General features: G+C 40.4%; 1 protein-coding gene across 8 annotated transcripts in view; it reads right to left on the minus strand.

Moving 5' to 3' along the window:
* Window positions 1–7004, minus strand: part of NME9 (NME/NM23 family member 9) — a 31356-nt gene extending 24352 nt beyond the window's left edge. For 2 of the 8 annotated variants that reach the window (XR_002337695.1, XM_021069509.1), the window contains exons 1-3: window positions 6428–7003; window positions 6057–6093; window positions 777–834 (exon numbers count right to left, since the gene is read on the minus strand). Coding sequence is in view for 6 of the 8 variants with exons in the window: in XM_021069509.1 (XP_020925168.1) it covers window positions 777–834; window positions 6057–6089 (91 nt within the window). In the remaining 2 variants the exon portion in view is untranslated. Of the gene's footprint in view, window positions 1–776; window positions 835–6056; window positions 6094–6427 lie in introns of all 8 variants that reach the window. The other 6 variants (XM_021069505.1, XM_021069510.1, XM_021069503.1 and 3 more) reach the window with 5 other exon arrangements.

Genomic DNA, 22647 nt, shown 5'->3' on the forward strand with positions numbered 1-22647 from the left:
GAGAAATGAATAGCAAGAAATTGATGTCTCTGGCCAATAATTAGCAATGACCAAGGTCCTGCCAATAGCCACAGGATGAACTTGGAGGTGACCTTCTAAGATCTGCCAGAGCCACATGACCACGCTTAGAAGCAAATTCAGTTCTAAGTTGAGCCTTGACATTTGCCTCTCTGACTCCTGAGCTGCAGTCTGGTGGGAGACCTCAAGCCAGAGGCACTCAGCTAAGCAACACCTGGATTCCAGACCCACAAAAAATGTGGAATGATAAGTGCATGGTGCTATAAACCACTAAGTTTTGGGGTAAATAGTTGCTTGGCAATAGAGAATTGATAGAAGGAGGACAGGGCCACGGGGCCCAGTGACAGTGGCCGTGCTGTTTCCTAACGACCATGCAGTCCCTGGTTCCTCTCTCTTGGGCTGCCTGGCTTTCCTTCCAGCCCTTGAGTTCCGATAGAGCCCATATTCCTTTCAGTATCTTCCCTGTTTGTGCTTCATGTAGTTAGAAGGGGTTCCTGTCCCATAACACCCAACAAGCTTGAGGATGACTAAACAGACATTAAAGCAAGGGCACCCTGTCATCTGGTGCTACTGACTAGTCTCCTGAGCTGAACTACCAGATGTTCAAATTGGATATGTATATATACAAAGAAATTACCTGGTTCTTTATTTATGACACTCAAGGTTACAGGGAAATGATGCTCTTTGCCACTTTCCTCTTCGTAGTTTAGTATGTTATTTAGCAATTTTGAAAAAGATGGGTTTAAAAATGAAATTACCAGTGAGTCCTTTGGAACTGAGCATTTCCTCCCAAAGTTCCTTGGTGCTGATGTTGACCTAGCATCAAAGAGGAACAAATGATCAAATGACATCTTACTGAGTGCACTGATGGAGAGACAGTTGTATGTATTTGCTCCAGATTATCTATCTATCATCTCTTTCTCAAAATAAATAATTAAAATACAGCTGCTCTCTTTCCCCATCTTTCTTTTCTCCTTCTCTCTCTCCTCTTGCCTCCATCCCAAAAATAACCACTATTCTAAGAAAATCTCATTTTAAAAAAATAATTTTTACTTGTTACTTATCCAAAAACAGTATATAAAATTGTTTTGTGTGTGTAAATGTGCATAAACAGTATCATACTGTAGATATCCATTTGCAGTTTGTGCTTTCACTCAACATTACTTTTTTTGGGGGGGGGGCTGCCCCTGTGGCATATGGAGGTCCCCAGGCTAGGGGCTGAATCAGAGCTGCGGCTGCCAGCCTGCGCCACAGCCACAGCAATGTGGGATCCGAGCTGCATCTGCGACCTACACCACAGCTCACGGCAATGCTGTGCCACAATGGGAACTCCTCAACATTACGTTTTGATATTTATCTGTATGTACAGAAAAAAAATTCATTTTTTTGTCTTTTGTGCATTGTATGGAGCTATAAATTACATACAGTGAGATACACTGAGTTTTGATAAATGCATACACCCAGGTAACCACACCCCCATCACAATACACATTTCTATCACCCCAGAAAGTTCTCTTGGGTCTCCTCCTAGTCGCTTTCCACTCTTCGCCCCAGGTAAACACTAATCTGGGAGTTCCCTGGTGGCTCAGTGGGTTAAGGATCTGGTGTTGTCATTGCTATGACTCAGTTACTGCTATGGTGGCCAAAAACAAAAAACAAACAAACAAAAAAAAATTGATCTGCTTTCTGTCCATAATAGATTCATTTTGCCTATTCTAAAACTATATAAATGAAATAACACAGCATGTCTGATTTTGTCCTGGCCTCTTTTTCTCAGCATATTTTGGGGATTCACCTGGGTAGTTGCTTGTTGGTGGTTTGTTCACTTTTATTCCTGAGTATGTTCCATTGTACAACAGCACCATAATCTGCTTGATAGATAGTTTGGGGGTTCTTGGTACTAAAGATGTATGAACACTCTTGTTTTTTGTTTTTTTTGTCTTTGTTGACTTTTTAGGGCTTCACCCTTGGCATATGGAGGTTCCCAGGCTAGAGGTTGAATCAGAGCTGTAGCTGCTGGCCTACACCACAGCCACAGCAACTTGGGATCTGAGCCACATCTGCGACCTACAGCATAGTTCATGGCAACGCTGGATACTTGGCCCACTGAGTGAGGCCAGGGATCGAACCTTGCTCCTCATGGATACCAGTGAGATTCATTTCCGCTGAGCCACAATGGAAATTCCCTAGAAGCTTTGTAATTCAAGCTTACTCATTCAAGTCTGTGATCCATTTGAAATTAATTTTTGTCTATATTGTGAGGGAAGGGTTGGGGTTAATTTTTTTTCCCCATGTGGATGCATAGTTCTTTCTCTAAAAGGTGTTGAAAAAATGTGTTTCCCGAAGTTCCCCTGGTGGTGCAGCAGGTTAAGGAGCTGGTGTTGTCAGTGTAGCAACCAGGGTTCCTGCTGTGGTGTAGCTTTGATCCCTGGCCCGGAATGTCCACATGCCACAGGTGTGGCAAAAAAATAAAAACAAACAAACAAAAACTTTATTTCTCCGTTAAATTGCTTAGACACCTTTGTTGAAAACCACCTGATTGCGTAAGTATGGGTTTATTTTGGACTCTATTCTGTTTCATTGACCTATTTATCTATTCTTATGCCAGTACCATACTATTTTGATTACTGTAGCTTAATAATAAGTCTTGGAATCAGGCAGCGTGAGGCTTCCACATCTGTTCTTTTTCGAGATCGTTTTGGCTAGGCTAGGCTCTTTGCATTTCCATATACATTTTAGAACCAGCTTCTCAATTTCTGCCATTTTTAAAAATGGTATTGCATTGAATCTACAGATAGATTTGGAATAAAACTGAAAACAAGATTGAGTCTTCCAATCCACGACATGAACATAATGTTTCCTAACATTTAGTAAACCTTCCTTAATTTTTCTCAGCAATGTTTTATAGTTTTCTTTGTGTATGTTTTGCACATCTTCTGTTAAACATCCACATCATAAATAATTTACAGTTGAATTTATTTCCATTTCTTCACATTTTTCTCTTATCTACCCACAGAATATTCTGGTTTATATCAGAAATGAAAATCAAAGAAATACATATTATATATTATACATAGTACGTTATTAATAGTATATATTTTTATGCAATGTTTTTATTTAAAAACAATTTCAAACTTACAGAAAATTTGCAAGTACAGGGTAAAGAAATTTTTCTTGAATTATTTGAAAGTAAATTACTAACCCGATTTCCCATTATCCCTAAATACCTGATTCTACTTATTCACATAATCATCAAAGGCAAGAAATAAACACGGCAGTTCCCATCATGGCTCAGTGGAAGAGAATCTGACTAGCATCCATGAGGATGCAGGTTTAATCCCTGGCCTTGCTCAGCGGGTTAAGGATCCGGCATTGTTGTGAGCCATGGTGTAGGTCGCAGATAAAGCTCGGATCCCAAGTTACCGTGGCCGTGGTATAGGCCAGCGGCTTCGGCTCCAATTTGACTCCTAGCCTGGGAACTTCCATATGCCTTGGGTGTGGCCCTAAAAAGACAAAAAAAGAAAGAAAGACATATTATTACTATCTAATCCCCTGACTCCATTCAAGTTTTACCCGTCACCCTTGGTGTCCTGAATAGCAAAGGATCTAAACAGAATCATGTGCCAGATTTGTCAAGTCTCTTTAGTCTCTTTTAGTCTGTAATAGTTCTTCAGGCATTCTTTGATTTTTCATGTCCTTGACAATTGTGAAGACTATGAGAGGGTTATTTTGTAGACTGTCCCTTAGTTTAGGTATGTTTGGTGCTTTCTCCAAACGTAGGATGTGCATCTTTGAATTGGTTGAAATTAACTAGATTGGTTAGAACTTGTTGGATAGGTTGGAACTGGTTGAATTAGCTGGAAATGCTTGGCTTGGTTGGAACTGGTTATATTAGTTGGAACTGGTTCGATTGGTTGGAATTAATTGGATTGCTTAGAACTTCACCATACAGCAGAAATTGGCATAACATTGTAAATCAACTATACTTAAAAAAAAAAAAAAAAGAATTGACCTTGACCTGGTAAAGAGGCAACAATTACACAGATGCCACAGCGAATAGCCACCCCCTCCTCCCTCAGCCAATGGGAACACTTACTTTGAGTCCACAATGAACTCAGAGCTCTGGGGAGTATGTGTGAAAAAAAATTTGGTGAAAAATGTTATTATTCTCAAAGGGGATGTGAAACATAGACACATGAAAAGATAATCATATGAGGCAAAAATCTTAGAGCCACCACAGACAGCACTCAGACCAGCCTGGAAATGTCTAAAAGAGTCTCATCACATCAATTCTGGTTATGTATTCTCTCTCCTGTTTACATAAGAACAGGGAGATTTGGAGAGGTTGAGGGAATCATTCACAGCAACAAGTGGTAGGACCAGGTGCTTAGACTCGATTAACAGACAGACTATAGCTGGAGCAAAGGTTTCATAACTCTAGAGTGCGAGAATGTCGATGCTGGAAGGTCCTTGGGGATCAAACACCCAACATCCTCATTCTGCAGATGGGCAAGCTAGAGCCCAGGGAGGTTATGTGCTTTATCTAAAGTCCCAGAGTTGGCTAAGAGAAGAGTCAAAACCTACATTAGGTCTTTGGACTTTCAGTCCAAAACTTTCCCTTCCCTGTCCACCTCCACCCCCTGCATGCTACCTTAGACTAGCATTGCTTTCTTCCTTTTAAAAATCACTAGGCTTTTGAAATTCACATGTAAAATGCTGGTGCCACAGAGAACAATAAAGGAGAACCAGGTGCCTCAAGATGACTGCCACTCTACTCTCCGAGAGGCGCCTGGATTCTGGTGGGCTGAACTGACTATGAGACATTTTAAAGTTTAATTTGAAAGGTCCCCCATTACACATCATCCAGATGATCTTACGATAAAGCCCTCCCACTCAGTTCCGGGGCCCATGCTTGCATGTTCTTACCATCACTTTAGAACAAACCACTACTTATTGTCCAGGGCCAAAAAAAAAAAAAAAGTAAATAAACAGAAAGCAGATGCTGGCTTATGGAGTCACTCGTCACAGGCCCAAATGAAGTAAGGCATCTTATAGTTGAAAGTGTAGCAAAACATATTTCTTGAATAAACAAATGATTTTTGAGAGTTGTGGAGGGGAGAACTGGGGCTCCAGAGAGAGCATAGCTACAGACACATGCCTGAACTCAAAGAACCTATACCATACTCTCTCAGCAAGCTGTAATTATACCTCAACAAAAATATGTCACATTGAATTATACCAATTCATATTTTCTTGGTTTCTTGTTTTATTTTAAAAAATGTTTTAGGAGTTCCCGTCGTGGCGCAGTGGTTAACGAATCCGACTAGGAACCATGAGGTTTCGGGTTCGGTCCCTGCCCTTGCTCAGTGGGTTAACGATCCCGCGTTGCCGTGAGCTGTGGTGTAGGTTGCAGACGCGGCTCGGATCCCGCGTTGCTGTGGCTCTGGCGTAGGCCGGTGGCTCCAGCTCCGATTCAACCCCTAGCCTGGGAACCTCCATATGCCGCGGGAGCGGCCCAAGAAATAGCAACAACAACAACAACAACAACAACAAAAAAGACAAAAGACAAAAAAAAAAAAGTTTTAAATTATGGTAGATTTACAGTGTTCAGTCAATTTCTGCTGTACAGAAAAGTGACCCAGTTACACATATACATACATCCTTTTTCTTACATTATCCTCCATCATGTTCTGTCACCAGTGACTGGGTATAGTTCCCTGTGCTGAAGAGCAGGAGAGTTTTATTTTAATTCATGTTTTGGTTTTATAGTTGCATAAACACTATAAGCATAAACAACTTATACCCAAGTTTATGTTTTCTTATATTTAAGTGCACAAAATATCTGTCATTACTAGAGGTCCAATATAAGTTTTTTTCTCTTTAAGACATAAAGGTGCAATATTCAAGTTCAAGAACACAGTCTGTCACATACTACCAGCAGAGTATCATTTTTATATCACTCCGCATCATTCTCTTCACCCTCACCCCGAACCAATCCTATATCAAATGCTGAAAGCAAGCTCCCCTTTGAGGCTTACCTGCAGGGCAATTTCTTTCTTCTTGCTACCCATGGCTCTGCAAAGACAGAAGCTCTGTTACTGAGGGCTCAGACCATTTGGCAGCAATCTATTGAGAAAACGCTGTGTGGATCAGCAAGCCAAAAACCTCCTTCAGACAAAGCCCCTTACCACCCTCCCCTTTAAGTTAATTATGAGTGGCAGCAAAGAAACGCAACGATGCAAAATGAACCCCCCCACCCATGGGAGAAGCGGAGCTTGCTGCCCCCAGGCAGATTTGAGGAGCCCCTTCCCCACCCTGGAGCTGGCCAAGGGGCGCGTGAGTTCAGGGGCCTGTCAGGCATCACAGCGTCCGCAGGGGAATTCTAGCGGAAAAAGGCCAATTTTTGAACCTTGTGGTGCTGTTCTAATTTATTCCTGGGGAACTAAGCCACTGCAAACAGGTACCGGTCCTCAACCTGCAGCGAGAGTTTCCAGCAGACTCTGCAGCAACCCAGCCACGGTCGTCATGGCAACAAAGCGCAGTGCTAAGGCTACCGGGTAATAAACAAGAGTACACATAAGCCACGCCCACTCTGGGCCCAATGGAAAGGCAGGAAGGAGTCCCGCCCCTTGCTGTCAGAATTGGACTGTGGGAATGCTTTCATTGACTGAAGTGTTTGTCTGTGTCTGAGACATTTGGACACACCAGGCAAAGACCTGCTGCATTCATGTACTGTACAGGGGCATTCTCGAATTCCTGCATCTCTTCTGCCCCACCAGGACTGGCATACAGCATTTCTATTGTTACTTAATACATGCTGGGCAGGGATGGCTCCAGGTTTTGAGGAATCTGAAGAGGTTCTCTTTAAGACAAAGAATACAAAATTACAAATTCCAAATTCAGTATGAAAGTAAAGTGGAGCAAATAGAAAACAGTTGCAAATGTGGTACAAATGATCAATACCAATTAAAAGACAGAAATTGCTAGGGAAATTTAAAAAAAAGACCCAAGTGTGTGTTGTCTATAAGAAATCCACTTTTTTTTTTTTTTTTTTGTCTTTTAGGGTCACACCCTTGGCATATGGAGGTTCCCAGGCTATGGGTCGAATTGGAGCTGCAGCCTCCGGCCTACACCACAGACACAGAAACGCCAGATCCGAGCCACATCTTCGACTCACACCCAGCTCAAGGCAACGCCAGATCCTTAACCCACTGAGCAAGGCCAGGGATGGAACCCACGTCCTCATGGATGCTAGTTGAGTGTGTTAAGCACTGAGCCATGACGGGAACTCCAAGAAATCCACTTTAAATATAAAACAGATTTAAAAGGTGTGTGTTTTTTTGCTTTGTTTTGTTTTGTTTTAAAGACAGAGTTAAAAGTAAAGAAGTGGAGAAAGCTATGCCATGCTAACAGTAATCAAAAGAAAGCTGGAGTAGCTATATTAACTTCAGGCAATGAGACTTTAGAACAAGGAAATTTATCAAGGATGAAGAGAGGGCATTACGTAATGTTAAAGACGTCAGTTCTCCGGGAAGACATAACAATACTTAACTGTGTATGTACTTATCAACAGAGCATCAAAATACTGAGACAAAAACTGATAGAAATGCAAAGAAAAAAAAAAAAAACAAACCCACTATTATAATTGAAGATTTCAACCCCGTATCTTTAAGAAATGAATAAATAGGGGGAGTTCCTGTCATGGCGCAGTGGTTTACGAATCTGACCAGGAACCATGAGGTTGCAGGTTCAATCCCTGGCCTTGCTCAGTGGGTTAAGGATCTGGCATTGCTTTGAGCTGTGGTTGCAGACACGGCTCGTATCCCGTGTTGCTATGGCTGTGGCGTAGGCTGGTGGCTACCACTCCGGTTAGACCCCTAGCCTGGGAACCTTCATATGCCACGGGAGCGGCCCTAGAAAAAGGCAAAAAGACAAAAAAAAAAAGAAAAGAAAAGAAAAGAAATGAGTAAATAGGGCAGGCAGATAATGAGCAAGGAAAAAGTTGAACTGAGCAATAACATCAATCAACTTGATCTAATCAACATTTATGCTGTACTTCCTCTAACAAGTACAGAATACAGATCCTTCTTAAGTTCACATGGAACATTCATCGAGAAAGGCCACATTCCAGATGGTAAAACGTATCCTAACCAATTTAAAAGAATAGAAGTCATACAGGTTATGTTCTCAGACCACAATGGAATTAAACCAGAAGTCAATAATAGCTGATGAAAGAAATCTGAAAGATTTAAATAAACAGAGAGATATTCCATGTGTGAGGATAGGAAGAATCAATATTTTGTTAACACATCAGTTTTTGCCAATATGATCAATAGATTAAACATAATTCCAATCAAAATTCCAGCAAGCTATTTTGTGGATGTCAACAAACGGATTCTAGAGTTTATATGAAGAGGTAAGAGACCCAGAAGAGCCAACACAATGCTGAAGAAGAATAACAAAGTTGGATAACTGACACTACCAGACTTCAAGAATTACCATAAAGCTACAATAAGCAGGGCAGCCTTCTAGTGAAAAAATAGATACATAGATCAATGGAAGAGAATAAAAAGTGTAAAAATAGAACTGTGCAAATGTAGTCAACTGATCTTTGACAAAGGGGCAAAGGAAAGTCAATGTAGAAAGAACGGTCTTTTGCCTGAAATGGTGCTGAATAATTGGACATCCACTTGCAAGTAAATAAATAAATATGGACACAAACCTTACACCTTTCATGAAATTAACTCAAAACAGTTCGTAGACATAAATATAAAATGGAGAGCTATAAAACTTCTGGAAAAAAACATAGGAGACAGGGAGTTCCTGTTGTGGCGCAGCAGAAACGAATCCAACTAGGAACAATGAGGTTGCAGGTTTGATCCCTGGCCTCCATCAATGGGTTAAGGATCTGGTGTTGCCGTGAGCTGTGGTGTAGGTCTGCAGCTGTAGCTCCAATTCAACCCATAGCCTGGGAACCTCCATATGCCTCCAGTGCGGCCCTAAAAGGAAAAAAAGACAAAAAAAAAAAAAGAAAGAAAGAAAACACAGGAGACAATCTAGGTGATCTTGGGTTTGCAATGACTTTTTAGACACAGCATCAAAAGAATGATCCATGAAAGAAAAAAAATTTATAAGTTGGAATTTATTAAAATTAAAAACTTGTGCTCTTCAAAAGCCTGTTAAGAGGACGAAAAGATAAAGGAGAAAATATTTGCAAAACACATATCTGATAAAGAAATTTTATCCAAAATATACAAAACTCAACAATAAGATAGCAAACAACCCAAGTTAAAAATGGGCAAAAGATCTGAACAGCTACATCACCAAGGAAGATAAGCAGATGAAAAGTAAGCAAATGAAAAATATGCTCACCTCCATGTGTCACCAGGGAATTACAAATTAAAGCAATAATAAAATATTTCTGCACATCTATCAGAATGGCTAAAGTTTTAAAAACAAACCCCCTGACAATGTTTAAATGTTAGTGATGCGGCAGGCACTCCTGTTTATTGCTGGCGGGAATGCAGTGTACAGCTACTGTGAAAGATGTTTTGGCAGTTTTTTAGAGTAAAAATGTTCGGTTTTACTTTATTTTTTTTTAATTTTATTGAAGTATAGTTGAGTTATCATGTATTAGTTTCAGGTATACAGAAAAGTGATTCAGTTACACATATACATATATACATTCTTTTTCTCTCTCTCTTTTTTGTTTTGTTTTGTTTTTTAGGGCCACACCCTTGGCATATGGAAGTTCCCAGGCTAGGGGCTGAATCAGATCTGCAGCTGCCGGTCTACACCACAGTCACTGCAACACCAGATCCAAGCCCCATCTGTGACCTACAGCACAGGTCATGGCAACTCCGGATCCTTAACCGTACAGAGCGGGGCCAAGGATCGAACCCACATCCTCATGGATACTTGTCAGGTTTGTTACTACTGAGCCACAATGGGAACTCCCCATATATCCATTGTTTTTCAGATTCTTTTCCCATATAGGTTATAACAGAATATTGAATAGAGTTCTCTGTGCTATATAGTGGGTCCTTTTTGGTTATCTATTTTATATATAGCAGCGTGTGTATGTTAATCCTAACCTCCTAATTTAATCCCTCCCTTGGCGGTTTCTTACAAAGCTAAACATAGTCTTACCATATCCAGCAATTGTGGTCTTATATATTTAGCCAACTAATTTGAAACCTTATGTGTACACAAAGCCTGTATATAAATGCTTTAGTCATAGTCACCAAAAATGGGAATCAACCAAGATGTCCTTCAATAGGTGAAGAGATAGTTAAACTGTGGTACATCCATACAATGGTATCTGTATGACAGCATTGCAGACTGGGTCTACTAGATGTAAATGATGCTTTGTTTCTGTTTTGTTTGCTTTGTTGCCACAGGGTGGTGGTTACTCAAGCTCTTGAATCATTTGAAATCTCCTTTAGGTCTTAGTTCCCAAAATAAAATTCAGATCAGATACTAAACTCCTCCTGCCAGCACACTGAAAGATAAAGACTTTTTATTCACTTTGAAAGATTTAGATTTCTCACCATGTGGTCTCTACTGCGCGCGCCCGCGCGCGCGCGCACACACACACACACACACACACACACACACACACATTTGTCTTTTTTTGTCCTTTTCTAGTGCAGCACCGCGGCGTATGGAGGTTCCCGGGCTAGGGGTCCACTCAGAGCTATAGCCGCCAGCCTGCACCACAGCCACAGCAATGCCATTTCCAAGCCACATCTGTGACCACAGCTCACAGCAACACTGGATCCTTAACCCTCTGAGCGAAGTCAGGGATTGAACCTGCATCCTCATGGATGCTAGTCGGGTTCAGTTAACTGCTGAGCCACAACAGGATCTCCGTGTAGTATCTACTATAAAATACAGTTACCATTCTGCCAGGATAAACCACAGAAACAAATTAAGGGGACCACGTCTTTACATTCTGACCTTTCACCTGTTGTCCCCTTATTGAAATATAGTTGATTGACAATGTTGTGTTCATTTCTGCTGCGTAGCAAAGTGATTCCATTATACATGTACACACATCCATTCTTTTTCAGATTCTTTCCCCATAGAGGTTATCACAGAATATTGAGTAGAGCTCCCTGTGCTCTGCAGCAGGTCCCCATTGACCATCCATTCCATATGCAATAGTGCGCATATGCCAATCCCAAACCGTGTCCCCCATAACTATTAATAGCAACCCTTTTTACTTTCAAAAGTGTATAGTTTGGACACTATGGAACCTCCTCAAGTTTATCCCAAATGGATCGCCCCAACTTTTTACATCTTAATTTAATGAATTTTCCATCTTTTACATATTTTATGACATGTGTCAGTGATTTAAGTGCTTTACCCAAAAGTCAGATATCTTTTCCAAAGATATTTGTTTCAATTAAGCCTGCCCTGAGGGAAGTACTTTTTTGCTTTGTTTATTTTGCTTTGTTTAATGCAGAAACTTCCAACTTTAAGTATTACTGCTGTGTTTTGGAGTCTGAAAGACGGGGGAAAAAAACAAACAAAAAAGCCCTTCTTTTTCCTGCAAGTCATATTCATTGCCACAAGGTGGTGGTTTTCTCAAAGGAAACCCTTCTGTGATCCACATGGAACACCAGGAGCATTTTCTCTGTTAAAAGACTTCAGAAAGGTGATGTGACTGAACAACAAGAATGAACATACCCGCTTTGACAGCAAATCACAAACCAAAGCAGTTTATTTCCCCAGATAACTTCCAGTCTTTCCTGTTACATAAGAATGTATACATACATCTTTGTCTAGGCTCACAAATATCTCTGCTTCTAGATATTATGTTTTCTTTTCCCATAAGGAACAGCATGTCCCTACTGTCACTTTCTCTGAGGAAGGCAGTTGGGAGTCAGAACTGGGGGCTTTTGCTTCTAGCAGGCTTGGGTTGGATACTGGACCAAACACCTACTGCCTGTGTGAGCTTGGGTAAGTTACTGCAACTTCCTCAACCTTGGTTTCCTTGTATGTATGTATGTATTTTGCATTTTTAGGGCCGCACCCTTGGCATATGGAAGTTCCCAGGCTAGAGGTTGAATCAGAGCTGCAGCTGCCGGCCTACACCACAGCTCAAGGCAATGCAGATCCAGGAACTGAACCTTCGTCCTCATGGATACTAGTCAGTTTCATGACTGCAGCGCCACAATGGAAACTCCCTTGGTTTCCTTGTCTTTAAAATGAGAAGGAATTCCCATCGTGGCTCAGTGGTTAACAAATCCGACTAGGAACCTTGAGGTTGTGGGTTCGATCCCTGGCCTCGCTCAGTGGGTTAAGGATCCGGTGTTGCCGTGAGCTGTGGTGTAAGTTGCAGACTCAGCTCGGATCCTGCGTTGCTGTGGCTCTGGTGTAGGCCTGTGGCTACAGCTCTGATTCGACCCCTAGCCTTGGAACCTCCATATGTTGCAGGAGCGGCCCTAGAAAAGGCAAAAAGACAAAAATAAATAAATAAATTAATTAATTTTAAAAAATTAGGAGCATTAATACTTAACATTCAGGGATGTTGTAGAGAGAGATAATATCTTTTAAAGTTTCTTGGCAGTGAAGTCATAACTGCTGTTGTTAAAGTATCATGTTCACAGTGTTAGGATCATCTCTTGGAGGCAGCTCTCTAGACAAGGATGACGATGGCCACTCCCTCCCTTGCAGCCAGATGGAGCCATTTCATTACTTTTCCTCGGTCCATGGGGTTGTGGGGGAGGAGAGGGGATATGCAGTTGGTGTTACTTTGGGGCCTAAGTGGTGAAGTATCAGATATGGAATCCTCCACACTTTGCCCCCTAGCTGCCTGCTTGATGTTACCAGGATGGATTCAATGAAATTTTAAATTTTTGATGAGATGGAATGTATCAATTTAGAATTCTGTTTATATTTTCTTTGCCCTAAGAGATCTTTTCCTAAGGCATCTTTGCCTACTCCCATGAAGACATTCCCTTCATTTTAAAACGTTATAATACTAGAAATTATTTTTAAATTATAATAAATGAAATTATTTAAAATTTACATGTAGGCTTATGACCTATCTCGAATTCACTTTTTCATTGAAATTTTTATTGAGATAATTGTAGATTCATACAGTTGTTAAAACAAGAGAGAGAAATCCTTTGTACACTTGGCAGAATTTTCCCCAATGGTAACATTTTGCAAAACTATAGTATAATGTCACAACTAAGATGTTGACATTGATATAATCCACCCATATGAGCCAAGTTGTCCTAGTTTTAGTTGTGCTCATTTGTGTGTGTGTGTGTGTATTAGGTCTGTAAAATTCTGTCATATTTAGGCTCATGTATCCACCATCACAGTCAAGATCCTGAACACAAAGATCCTTTGTGTTGCCCTGTATAGCCACACCCACCTCCCTTCAGCTCGTCTCTCTTCCCTAATGTCTGGCAACAACTATTCTGCCCCCCATTTCTAAAATTTTGTCGTTTAAAAAAATAATATCTAAACCATATCATAGTATGTGAGCTTTGGAGATTGGCTTTTTGTCACTCAGCATAATTCCCTAGAGTTGCTGCATGTATCAGTATTTCATTCCCTTTAATTGATGCATATTCCACAGTATGGTTGTACCGCTGTTTCAAATTAATTTTTGTGAGGGATGTGAGGTAGGGATCTAGGTCTTTTTTTTTTTTTTTTTTCACAAAAGGATTTCTGGTTGTATGAGCACAATTTGTTGAAAAGACACTCCTTTACTTCTTACTTTACAAATAGGAGAAAAAAACTCTCCTATGTTTATCCTTATGCCAGTGCTCCTCTGACTTAATTGTTATAGCTGCATAGTGTTATGGGCTGAATGTTTGTGTCCCCTCAAAATTTGTATGTTGAAACACTAATCCTAATGGGATGGTATTGAATGTAGGGTTTTTATTAGGTTATGAAGGTGATGCCCTCATGAACAGGATTGGTGCCCTTATAAGAAGAAGCCAGGGGAGTTCCCGTTGTGGCTCAGTGGGCTAAGAACCTGACTAGTATCTATGAGGATTCAGGTTTGATCCCTGGCCTCACTCAGTGGGTTCAGGATCTGGCATGCTGCAAGCTGCAGCATAGGTCACAGATGTGACTCAGATCTGGTGTTGCTGTTGCTGTGGCATGGACTTGCAATTACAGCTCCAGTTCAACCCCTAGCCCAGGAACTTCCATATACTACAGGTGTGGACCTAAAAAGAAAAAAAAGAAGAAGCCAGAAGCCAGAATGTATCTGGAGAAAACCATAATTCAAAAAACACATGCACCCCAATATGCATTGCAGCACCAGTTATAATAGCTAAGACATGGAAACAACCTAAATGTCCATCCACAGAGGATTGGATAGAGTAAATGTGGTACATATGTACAATGAAACATTATTCAGCTATAAAAAGAATGAAATAATGTCGTTTGCAGCAACACGCATGGACCTGGAAATTATCATGCTAAGTGAAGTAAGTCAGACAAAGAAAGACAAATATCATATGAGATCACTAATATGTGGAATTTAACCAAAAAATGATACAAAAGAACTAACAAAACAGAAAGACTCAAAGATTTTTAAAATGATTTTTATTTTCCATTATAGTTGGTTTACAGTGTTTTGTCAATTTCTGCTGTACAGCAAAGTGACCCAGTCACATATATATATATACATTCTTTTTCTCATGTTATCCTCCATCATTTTCCATCACAAGTGACTAGATATAGTTCCCTGTGCTATACAGCAGGATCTCATTGCTTATTCATTCCAAATACAATAGTTTGCATCTACTAACCCCAAACTCCCAGTCCATCCCACTCGCTCCCCCTCCCCCTCCCCCTTGACAGCCACAAGTCTGTTCTCCAAGTCCATGAGTTTCTTTTCTGTGGAAAGGTTCATTTGTGCCATAAATTATATTCCAGATGTAAGTGATACCATATGGTATTTGTGTTTCCCTTTCTGACTTAGTATGAGAGTCTCTAGTTCCATCCACATTGCTGCAAATGGCATTATTTTGTTGTTTTTTATGGCTGAGTAGTATTCAGCCATAAAAAGTAACCTTTTCTCTACACCCTTTACAGCATTTGTTATTTGTTTACTTGTTATTGATGGCCATTCTGACAGGTGTGAGGTGGTAGCTCATAGTAGTTTTGATTTGCATTTCTCTAATAATTAGTGATGTTGAGCATTTTTTCATGCCTGTTGGCTATCTGCATATCTTCTTTGAAGAAATGTCCATTCAGGTTTTTTGCCCATTTTTCAATTGGGTTGTTGGTTTTTTTGCTGTTGAGTCGTATAAGTTATTTGTAAATTTTAGATATTAAGCCCTTGTCAGCTGCATCATTTGAAACTATTTTCTCCCACCACTCAAATATTTTGAAACCAAATTTATGTTTACCAAGGGGTAAATGCGGGGTGGGAGAGATAAATTAGGAGGTTGGGATTGACGTCTACACACTGCTGTATATAAAATAGGTAGGGAACAAGGACCTACTGGGTAGCATAGGGTAATCTACTCTATACTATGTAATAACCCACAGGGGAAAAGAATATGAAAAGAAACGGATATATGTATAACAGTTTTTTTGTTTGTTTGTTTTGCTTTTTAGGGTTGCACTCATGGCATATGAAGTTCCCAGGCTAAGGGTTGAATTGGAGCTGCAGCCACAGGCCTATGCCACAGCCATAACAATGCCAGATCTGAGCCCCGTCTGCGACCTACACCACAGTTCACAGCAATGCCGGATCCTTAACCCACTGCAGGGATTGAACCTGCATCCTCATGGATCCTAGTCAGAATCATTTCCACTGACCCACAACAGGAACTCCCTGTATAACAGATTTACTTTGCTGTATGCCTGAAACTAACATAAATTTCTAGTCAACTATATTCCAATAGTTTATTTTTTTAAAAAATTTTAAAAAGAACCCAGAGAGCTAGACAGCTTGCCCTCTTTCTGTCATGTGCCATCCTAAAATTTTGGTGGAACCACAAAAGGCCACAAATAGCCAAAGTAATCTTGAGAAAGAAGAATGAAATTGGAGGCATCAAGCTCCCTGATCTCAAACTATATTATAAGACTATAGCAATTAAAACAGCAGGGTACTGGCATAAAAACAGACATATAGATCAATGGAATGGAATAAAGAGCCCAGAAATAAACCCATGTATGTATGGTCAGTTAATTTACAACAAAGGAGCCAAGAATGTACAATGGGGAAAGGACATCGCTTCAATAAATGATGCTGGGGAAACTAGACAGCCACTGTGAAAGAATAATACAACCCAGTGTCCATTGATAGATGAATAGACAAAGGAGTGTGGTATGTACATATGCAGTAGAATATTATTCAGCCATAAAAAGTGAAAGCTTGCCATTTGCAACAACATGGAGGGACCTCAAGGCATTATGCTGAGTGAAATAAACCAGACAGAGAAAGACAAATACTGTGTGATCTCTCATGGGTGGAATCTTAACAAACAAACAAAAACAAAACAACAATAACAAAAACCAAGCTCATAGATATGGAGACGAGATTGGTGATTGTCAGAGGTGGAAAGTGAGGGGGTGGGAGAAATGGGTGAAGGGGGTCAAAATGTAAAAAGAAAAAAATAAATAAAAAGAAGAGACCAGAGAGCTAGCTCGCCCTGTTTCTGTGTGAGGACACAGAAAGTCACCTGTCTGCAACTTGGTAGAGGGCCTTCACCTGAACCTCTTCATGCTGGCACTGGGATCTGTCTCCCAGCCTCCAGAACCATGTGAAATAAGCTTCTATTGTTGATAAGACATCTAGTTTATGGTATTTTGTTATAGTAACCTGAGCTAAGACATATAAGTCTTAAAATCAGGTCATCTAAGTCCTCCAATTTTGTTTTCCTGTTTCAAAATTGCTTTGGCTATTCTTTTTTTCTTTTTGGCTGCGCCTGTGGCATACAGAAGTTCCAGGCCAGGGACTGAACCCACACTACAGCAGTGACTGGAGCCACAGTAGTGACAATGTCAGATCCTTAACCCATTGTGTGCTTTGGCTATTCTGAGTCTTTTTTTTTTTTTTTTTTAATCTTTCTAGGGCTCCACCCACGGCATTAGGAAGTTCCCAACTAGGGGTTGAATTGGAGCTGTAGCTGCTGACCTACACAACAGCTCACAGCAACGCTGGGTCCTTAACCCACTGAGCAAGGCCAGGGATTGAACCTGGGTCCTCATGGATGCTAGTCAGATTCATTTCCGCTGAGCCACCATGGGAACTCCCTATTCTAAGTCTTTCAATTTTTAGAATGCCTGTTGGGGAGTTCCCATTGTGGCTCAGGGGTTAATGAGCCTGACTAGTATCCATGAGGACCCAGGTTCGATCCCTGGTCTTGCTCAATGGGTTAAGGATCTGGTGTTGCTGTGACTGTGGTGTAGGCTGGCAGCTAGAGCTCTGATTTGACCCTTAGCCTGGGAACCTCCATATGCCATGGGTGCAGCCCTAAAAAGACAAGACCAAAAAAAAAAAAAAAATAGAATACCTGTTGGTATTTTTCAAAAAACTCTTGTTGGACATTTAATTAGGATTGCATTAAATCGGCAGATAAAGGAGTTACCGTCATGGCTCAGTGGTTGGCGAATCCGACTAGGAACCATGAGGTTGCAGCTCGATCCCTGGCCTCTCTCAGTGGGTTAAGGATCCAGCATTGCCCTGAGCTGTGGTGTAGGTCACAGACGTGGCTCGGATCCCGGGTTGCTGTGGCTGTGGTGTAGGCCGGCGGCTACAGCTCCGATTGGACCCCTAGCCTGGGAACCTCCATATGCCCTGGGTGCGGCCCTAGAAAAGACAAAAAGACAAAAAAGACCAAAAAAAAAAATCTGCAGATTAACTCAGGGAGAATTGATATCTTAGTGATACTGAGTCTTGTAATTCGTGAAAATGGCATAGCTTTCCCTTTACTTACTCTTTAATTTCAAGAATGTTTAATAGGTTTTGAAAGTCATTTTATTCCATGTTTATTTATGCTATTACTTAATGAAATGGTTTTTATGTTTTTTACTTCATTTCCAATTAGGTACTGCCAGTACGTAGGAATACACTGATTTTTGTATATCAACTTTATGCTCTGAGACCTTGTTAAACTCATCTGTAAGTTCTGGTAGGTTTTGGTTGATTGTGGGGCTGACTTTGAAAACACAAGTGAGTGAGCCACAAAATGGAAGCAGCCTGTCTCTCTGAGCCCATCCACCCGCATTGGACTGTGTTGAATTTTCTTCATGTTGTAGAAGTCACTGAGGGTTCCCATCAATTGCTGATCTGTAATGTGAGTCCCTGTAGGACAAACTGTCCCAGCTACTTGCTGGTGACTCTGTTATGGAGCCTCAGGTTCCCACAGAGGCAGGACTGAGGAGCCTTGTGCAGCCCTCTACACATGCTTGCTAAGAGGTGAAGGAGGTGGCCAGCAGACATTCTGCCCGAGGTAGAGCAGTCTGACCCCAGGGTCCTCCTGTCAGCAGCATTTCTCTGTGTGTTTCTGCACATTTTGCAAGTTAATGTCCCACTGCCTTGATTCCCATTTATTTTCAGGAATGTTTATACAGTGAACAGCCTTGAAAGATAGAGATTGGGTCTTCTAAAACAAGGCTGACAGCCTCAGAAGAGGGAGAGGGTCTCCCTTTATAGTAAGCCTATTTCCTCTCCATTAGAAAGGCTTTGCTTTCCTGAAGCTCTGCATTCTCCTGTAACACAACTCACGCATGCGCAGGTGCACCTGGCTCTGTTTGGCCCTGTCCCATGGGCACTGAGGTTTAGGAAGCCTTTGCAGAAATCTTAATACCCTTGTTACTACTGCTGCTGTGAGTAATAATCTGTTCCTCAACGCTGACTTGGAAATTTCATGTCTTCTGCCAGGGTCCACCAAACTATAGCAGAATAACGTGTTAGCTTGCAAGTAGGATAAGATCTCAGGCTGTCACAGTGCTTGACATCCCCTAAGAGGTAAGGAATTTTGCCCATTGATTGCATAGGCTCTCCTGGGACATTAGAGAGCAGGACCTTTTTTCTAACTTCCCCTTGGAACAAAATTCCTCGCCTATCTATTTGAGCCAACAAAAGAAAATTCTGAGGCAGATATGGACCTTAGTCAAGCCTCGGAGATCTCATTACCAAAGACTCTGCTCCTCTAGTGTGTCCCCTGAAGCTTCCTGAGTGACTGCCCCAGACATCTCAGGTCTCAATTTTAAATGGTCTTCTGGTAAATATAGACAATGGTAAATATATAACTATATACAATGTTATGTTAATACAAATTAATTCTGGATTTCAGAAAACTGAGCTAAATTGAAAAGAGCCAATCTTGCATTAATACAAATTAATACAACATTGTAAATCAACTATACAACCCAGCCAGAAAACGTATGAAATAATGCCATTTGCAGCAACATGGATAGACCCAGAGATTATTAAACTATGTGAAGTAAGTCACACAGAGAAAGACAAATATCATATGCTATCACCTATGTGTGGAATCTAAACTATAACACAAATGAACTTATCTATGAATCAGAAACAGACTCAAAGACATAGAGAACAGACTTGTGGTTGACAAGGAGGAAAAGGGGTGAGGGAGGATGGAATGGGAGGTTGGGATTAGCAGATGCAAACTATTATGTGTAGAAATGGATAACAACAAGGTCCTACTGTACAGCACAGAGAACTATATTCAATATCCTGTGATAAACCATAATGGAAAAGAATATTAAAAGAATAGAATGTGTATAGACATATAACTGAATCACTTTGCTGTACTGCAGAAATTAATATAGCATTGTAAATCAACTGTACTTCAATTAAAAATAAAATAAAAATTGAAAAGTAGTCTTCTGAGTTTTCTAAACTTGCTAAGATTATCTCAAAGATTTGTGCATATTTTGGGATACTTCCATATCCATATTTGTTTTAACATAAAAATAATTTTTAAAATCCTAACCATCAGAGATTTTAAAATGTTTTGTCTTGTTTATCAACAGGGATGGTACTACTGGATTTCAGTAAACTGAGCTAAATTGAAATGAGCCAATCTTGCATTTTCAGTTTCAAAATCCAGACAACTTTCCTTTTTCTGACTTTGTATTACAATATTTGAAATACTAAGACATAAAAACATGTGGCTCTAAGCGATGATCAGCCTCCTCTCCCCCTTTTGCAAGCTAGGTCGGGGGATTATTCAGAAATGATGCTCTAGATGGTGGCCCCAGGCTCTGAGCTGTAGAATGACATTGAGGGTGTCTCCTGCCAAGAGGCCAGTGGTGTTGTTCACACGGCAGGGAATGGCTCTCACCCAAGCTCAGCTTCTTGTCAGCCGCCAAAAAATGTTCATCAAAGGATTTTTTCAATAAAGAGAGATTTCTTATGCTTACATTTTTTTTTAATTTTTTACCCTGTTTCCAGCAATTTAACTCCGATGAGCCTGAATGCAGTTTTCTTTGTGCTTACTCTTTGGGGAACTCACTAAGCTCCTTGAATCTATGGATTCATGTCTTTCACCAGTTTTGGAAAATTCTCTGCTGTTGTTTCTCTGAATGCACACCTTCCCCACTTTTTGAGAGTTCACTTGATGCCACTTTGCTTTCACAAAAGACCTTTCCTGTTTTCATTAATGGAAAGAAATCCATAAGAGGATTTTCACTTTTCAGAAAGAAGGCAAAAATCAAAAATTATATTCAGTGTTTGTTTTGCAGCAAGCTGTTTTAGAGGCAGTGGCTTTGCTAAGCTCCTTCCCTAGGAACTATTCTCAGTACCTCAGCATCAAGGCACCAGAGATTTGAACAGTGTCTGTAAGCATCTGTGCTTTATCGCAGTTTAGTTTGTGCATCTGTTAGCAAGATGTGTCCTAAAGTAATTGCTCTTTGCTTTATACCATTTTGCCTTATGAGAAGTTTCATAGGAATGCTCTACTTTCAGATAGAAGGGGAAACCTATATTACTTCTGTTCCATTTTCTCTCTCTGCTCTCCTTCTGGGACCCCAGTTATATGAATGCTATCATTTGAATATGCCCCACATATCTTTTTGATGCTATTTTCTCTCCACCTTTTTTTTCCCTTTGTGCTTCTATTTCAGGATCTTTTGACTTGTCTTCAGCACTTGGTTGAATCCGTGGACGCAGAACCTGCATTGTTTATTAATTGTGTTCTCAATGGTGTTCAATCTGCTATTAAACTTATTCAAGGACTTCTTTTAAAAAAATTCAATGAATTTTTTTATATTTATAGTTGTACAACCATCATCATAGCTTAATTTTACAGCATTTCCCTCCCAAACTTCCAGCCCATCCCTCCCACCAACCTGTTTCCTTTGGTAACCATTAGTTCTTCAAAGTCTGTGAGTCAGTGTCTGTTCTACAAATAAATTCACTGTATCCTTTTTTTAAGATTCCACATATAAGTGATAGCATATGATGTTTATGTCTCACTGTCTAACTTCACCTAGCATGATAATTTCTAGGTCCATCAATGTTGCTGCAAATGTCCTTATTTCATCCCTTTTGTGGCTGAGTAATATTCCAGTGTGTATATGTACCATATCTTCTTTATCTACTCCTCTGTCAACAGACATTTAGGTTGCTTACATGTCTTGGATATTGCATACAGTACTGCAGTGAACAGTGGGCTACAAGCATCTTTTTGAGTCATGGTTTTCTTTGGATAGATGCCCAGGAGTGGGAATGCTGGATCATAAGGTAATTCTATTTTTAATTTTTTGTTTTCCATAGTGGTTGTACCAATTTACATTCCCAACAACCGTGTAATAGGGTTCCCTTTTCTCCCCATCCTCTCCAGCATTTATTGTTTGTAGACTTTTTGATGATGGTCATTCTGGCTGGTGAAAAGTGGCACCTCATAGTAATTTTGATTTGCGTTTCTCTAATAATGAATGATGTTGAACATCTTTTCAAGTGTTTTTTTTTTTTTGGCCATCTGTGTGTCTTCTTTGGAGAAATTCAAGGAGTTCTTGATTTCAGTTATACTTTTTAAGTTCTAGAATGTTCATTTCATTTTTACTGTTTTGGGTTTTTTGGTAAATTCCACTTATCTGGTGACATTTTTCTCCTTTTATCTACTTTAACTATCTTTCCCTCCATTTTCTTTAATACATTAATCTAAGTGGGGATACTATGAATTTTTAAAAATTTATTTATTTATTTATTTATTTTGTTGTTGTTGTTGCTATTTCTTGGGCCGCTCCCGAGGCATATGGAGGTTCCCAGGCTAGGGGTCCAATCGGAGCTGTAGCTGCCAGCCTACGCCAGAGCCACAGCAACGCGGGATCCGAGCCGCGTCTGCAACCGACACCACAGCTCACGGCAACGCGGGATCGTCAACCCACTGAGCAAGGGCAGGGATCGAACCCGCAACCTCATGGTTCCTGGTCGGATTCGTTAACCACTGCGCCACGACGGGAACTCCTATTTATTTTTTAATCATTTATTTATATACATATATATTTTCTACTGTTACAGCATAGTGACCCAGTTACACTTACATATATACATTTCTTTTTTCTCACATTACGTTCCATCATAAATGACTAGACAGATATTATGAATTTTTAAAGTACAGTTTACCCTGAACAGCATAGGTTTGAACTGCATTGGTCCACTATACATGG

The sequence above is a fragment of the Sus scrofa genome, chromosome 13 (assembly GCF_000003025.6).
Source record: "Sus scrofa isolate TJ Tabasco breed Duroc chromosome 13, Sscrofa11.1, whole genome shotgun sequence".
In the NCBI taxonomy this organism is placed as follows: domain Eukaryota; kingdom Metazoa; phylum Chordata; class Mammalia; order Artiodactyla; family Suidae; genus Sus; species Sus scrofa.